The 4,450-nt window shown below is 54.2% G+C and overlaps 1 protein-coding gene across 1 annotated transcript; it reads left to right on the top strand.

Annotated features, from left to right (window-relative positions):
• Nucleotides 1-2,798: 2,798 nt before the first annotated feature.
• Nucleotides 2,799-3,834, top strand: PUNSTDRAFT_138591 (uncharacterized protein; the record flags this gene model as incomplete). Its single annotated transcript, XM_007388281.1, has 3 exons — nt 2,799-3,035; nt 3,090-3,185; nt 3,232-3,834. The coding sequence occupies 3 exons, from the start codon at nt 2,799-2,801 to the stop codon at nt 3,832-3,834; spliced, it is 936 nt and encodes a 311-aa protein (XP_007388343.1).
• Between the last annotated feature and the right edge of the window lie 616 nt (nt 3,835-4,450).

The following is a 4,450-nucleotide window of genomic DNA, read 5'->3' as shown; positions in this document are numbered from 1 at the left end:
GCAGCGTGGTCCCAAGGTTTCCGTGGTTCGACGGGACGTATCTCGGTGTCAGGTGGGTTTCCCCAATAATCTAAACCATTCTGAAATATTAAGCCGTGGTTTCCATAGATCGCTACAAGCTCTGATAGAGTGCTTGACCGATCCGACTCTTCGACTTCAGTATCCGAACCTTCTGAGCTATCGGTATCCGATTTGTATACAACATTCATCATGTGTGCTCGGAGCTCATCGATAATTTCGACGGGATCATCCTCTTCCTCGACAGATTCGTCTTCTTCCTCGACGGATTCGTCCTCTACCAATGGTAACCGGACTGCGTAGCTGGTTTTACCCGGCGGTTTATTCGTGGCACCCTTCGTTTTCTGTCGTTCAGGACAGTTCCGACCGAGGTGCCCAGCCTGCAAACAATTCCAGCATAAACCATTATCGATATGGCGCTGACGTTCCTCTTCAGACATTTTTGGGGTATCTTTCCTTGGTTGCCTCTTTACAAACTTAGGCGAAGGCGTTGCCCTTGTCTCGTTGATGGTGACTTTAGGTGTGCTCACAGATACTTTCGTGGATCGTCCTCTCCTTGCTTTAGGGACGGATGTATTGCTCGTAGGGCTAGCGAAGCTAGAGCTTCTATGTAATGTATTGTTCACGGCTCGCTCGGCCTGAATTGCCGACGCAAGCGTTACTTCGTACGAGCTGTAGTCCAGGTGAAGTCCGTAATGATAAAGACATTCTGTGATTTCGTCCCTCAAGCCTTCCCAAAGTCGTTGGTTCATCCTGAAGTCGCTAATCTCTTCTCCTAAGTCTTCTCGAAGTCCTTCAAGCGTGGATGTGAAGGATTTTACAGTGGACTCCTTCTGGACCCAAGTATTGAATTTGCGGCGTACTTGCCCCATAAAGCCATCGTCGAAGCAATGGTTGAATAAGTCCAAGAAAAACTGTTCAATAGTCCAATCCTCGGGGATTTTTATGCTTTGCTTATAGAATTTCTCTGCCTCCTTGGTAAGATAGCGGCGTAGTTTCTGGACGTGCCATTTCGAGGTTACTTGTCCCTCAATGAGATACTCGCAGGCTTCTTCAACGAAACGTTGGAATACGTCGAGGCTATTCTTTCCGTCATATTCGGACGGAGGTTGGGGCTTAATCACCGATCGCGGGGGTGATTTCCCCTTTGCGCTGCCTCTTTCGAGCTCATTCGTTGCTTCTCGAAGGTTTGCAAGCCGACGTTGAATAGTTCTACCTAACGTACTAGAAGCAGGCACGTTCTGGGATGGTCGAAGACCGATAGGTACTTGATTAACTGATGCGGGCATAGCAGCACTGGCCGAGTGGACAGTATGCGTAGGAGCGGAGTTGAAAAGCTCCTTCTTAAAAGGGTAATCAGGCGTCCTAAAGCGGAGTTGCTGTGACGCAGCAGAGGCTGCCGCCCCTTGCCGGGGCAGTGCCGTTCTAACGGCACCGCCTCTTCCATGAGCGCCCTTGTTGTCACCGGTCTCGATGGACTCTTCGATGTTTGATGAAAGATCCTCAGTCCTAGCCATCATTTGGAGATAGCGGTGTTTGTATTCTTCCATCTCTAGTTCGGCTTTGCGTAAGGCCGTCTTCGCCTCGATCACCTCTCGGTTCTTTTCTGCGATGAAGAGTTCTCGTGAATCGGTGGCATCTTTTATTTCTCTGGCGAAGCTATCGGGAGTCTCGACTTTTACGCGCTCGTTCTCGGATCGTTTACGATCCTTCCAATACTGAATTGCGGCGTCTTGCTCGTCTGAATCGAGCTCGTCACTAGGGACTCCACGGATGAAGGTTCTTCGCTCCTTCGAGTGCCCTAGAGCTCTGGAATTCCCTTCCATTTGGAAAGGCGTCGGTGATCTATTGAGACCTCGATCAACACCCTTCCCTTTGCTGAATCGTACCATGGGAGTCGGGGTATAGATGACGGGTGGCGTATACCGTCCATCTTCTTCATCAGGTACGTCCTTGATGGTCGCTTTCCGAGTTGAGCGAAACACCAACGGCATATGTGGCTCAGGTAAGAGCTCATCCCAATGTACATCTATTGGCTCACTGTCAAGATCGAGACGGAGCTAAGTCCGACGCCGGAGGTGTGACGTCCGGACCTAGCGAGGTGATTGTCGGAGTTGGGTCGGAAGAAGGTCGGAGTGAGTCGGAGAATGTCGGAGCAGAGTTTCGGGATACAGAGAGTGAGTGCGAGTACGGACCAGACTCAAGCTTTAAGACTTGAGTCGCTACGCGCTCTAAGTCCGTGTCGGAGCAGAGGAGTAACTTAGTCGATATTCGAACTAAGGAGTTAGAGTACAGGAGCTAGGAGTTTATATACGCGGAGGCACGGTTCGGAGCTCGTATCGATAGGGAGTTATCGGAACTATGAACCATGTGGAATAAGGAGTTATTGGAACTATGAACCATGTGGAACTGTCAATCGTAAGGACGGAGCATATGGTTACAAGCTGATAATCGGAGGTAGAATAAGTCCGAAGGGAATATCAAACCGTTAAAGGCATATCGGTCGTGAACGTCGGAGTTGAATCCGTTATGACTCGAGAACTACCGGGACGTTGAGTCGCCGGAGGACTATTCATGTGATAACGTAGGTCCGGTACCGGAGCTGCTACTCCGATGGCGGACAACCCGGAACGACCGGAGCTATCGTACTTGGCCCGGTTATGGCCCAAGATCCGACACGTGACAGTATCCCCCTCTTAGGGCCGAGCCCACGAGGCCGATCGGATAAAAGGTCTCGGTTCATGGGAGTTGTCGATAACTCCTCTTAACCCGACCCCACCATGGACTCCGCAAACCTCGAAGAGTTCGACGCTCAGATCGCGGCGCTCAAGGTGCAGATGGAAGAGGCTGAGCGAGCGAAGGCGGCGGCTGCGGAGAAGAAGGCGGAAGAAGAGCGGAGACGGGCGGAGGAGTTGAGAAAGGCCGAGGAAGAGGCAGCGGCGAGGAGGGCCGAGGAGGCGGCAGCTAAGAGAGTCGGAGAGGAGGGAGCGGCGCCGTCGGCCAAGGCGGCCGGAAAGGTGAGTGGCTGCCGGATCTCCGTCGGAGATAACTAATGAGTGTCGGAATTGTAGAAGCGGGCCCGGAGCGACGCCGACGAGGCGAACGCGAAGAAGTTGAAGACGGCCGCGAAGATGCAGGCCGATCTCCAGGACGACTCATTGTGGAGGGTAAGTGCTGTAATACGCCGGAGCTAGCGGAGCTAACCGTTTATAGTCCACCAACTCGCCGTGTTCCGTCTGCCGGACGGAACACCTCGACTGTGAGGAGCCCGTCGGTCGGCGCCAGAGCACCTCCTGCCGGAGCTGTGCGCTGAAGAAGAAGAAGTGCGACTTGAAAGTCGCCAAGGTCGTCGTTCCGGCTGGTGCGCGGTCGGGGGTAGAAGCACCTCCGGCTCGACCCTCGGAGCAGCCCACCCGCGCGGCGTTGTCGCTCCTCGAGAGTCCGTTGGACTCTATTCCGGCTCCTCCGAAGACAGGCCGGCTCGGTTCGATGGACGCGGTGAACAACGCCTCCAACGAGGAGGTGGAGGCGTACGGGGAGATGTGGGATGGTCACCGGAAGTGGGAGGAGTTGAGGCGCGAGAGGGACACCGCGGTTTCCGCGCGGCTCACCAAGCGGCTTATCGACGCCGCGGAGGTAAGGATGAACGCCCGGTTTGATCGTCTGGAGGCGTTGCTGGCGGAGGTGTTGGAGAGGACCGCGGTGCCGGAGGACTCCGGAATGGTGGTTGACGAGACGTCGGAGTCGGAGTCGGAGAAGACGGGAGAAGACGAAGGAGAAGATGAGGATGAGGACGAGGACGAGGATGAGGAGTAGTCGGAGATGTGGGTCGGAGTAGAATTTTTTTCTTTTTCGTTTTATTGTAGTGGCACAGCGACTCGTGCCCGGTAAGCTCTGCGCCGCAAGGCAGAGTAAAAAAGACGCGAATCAGTATTGTGGTCCTGGCTTCTCCGGATAGCGCGAGTGGAAATCCGCCACTAAGTCCGGAGCATGGGTTAGTTCCGAAGCCTGGATCCACGATTTTTCGTCTGGAGTCCCTTCGTAGCCCAACCAGCGAACTTCATAGAATAGTGGGCACCTCCGGTATCGCCTGTCGATCTTGGAGTCGAGGATTTCGGCGATCTCGTACTCGAGCTCGCCGTCGATTTCGACTGGGGGCGGAGGTGGCTGTACGCGGTTCGGAATAGTGTTCGGAGTTGCCGGTTCGAGTTGAGAGACGTGGAACACCGGATGGACTGATCGCATGGAGTCGGGAAGTCGAAGAACGAATGAGGATGGTCCTGCCTGAGCGATGATTTCGAACGGTCCGAGGTACTTGTCGGAGAGCTTCTTGGAGGGGCGCCTGGTCCGGAAGAATTGAGCCTTTACAAATGCCTGAGCTCCGATCTTGAAATCCGGAGCTGGAAGACGCCGCTTGTCCGCCGGACCTTGG

The sequence above is a fragment of the Punctularia strigosozonata genome (assembly GCF_000264995.1).
Source record: "Punctularia strigosozonata HHB-11173 SS5 unplaced genomic scaffold PUNSTscaffold_17, whole genome shotgun sequence".
In the NCBI taxonomy this organism is placed as follows: domain Eukaryota; kingdom Fungi; phylum Basidiomycota; class Agaricomycetes; order Corticiales; family Punctulariaceae; genus Punctularia; species Punctularia strigosozonata.
This window is presented reverse-complemented; position numbering and strand designations above follow the sequence as displayed.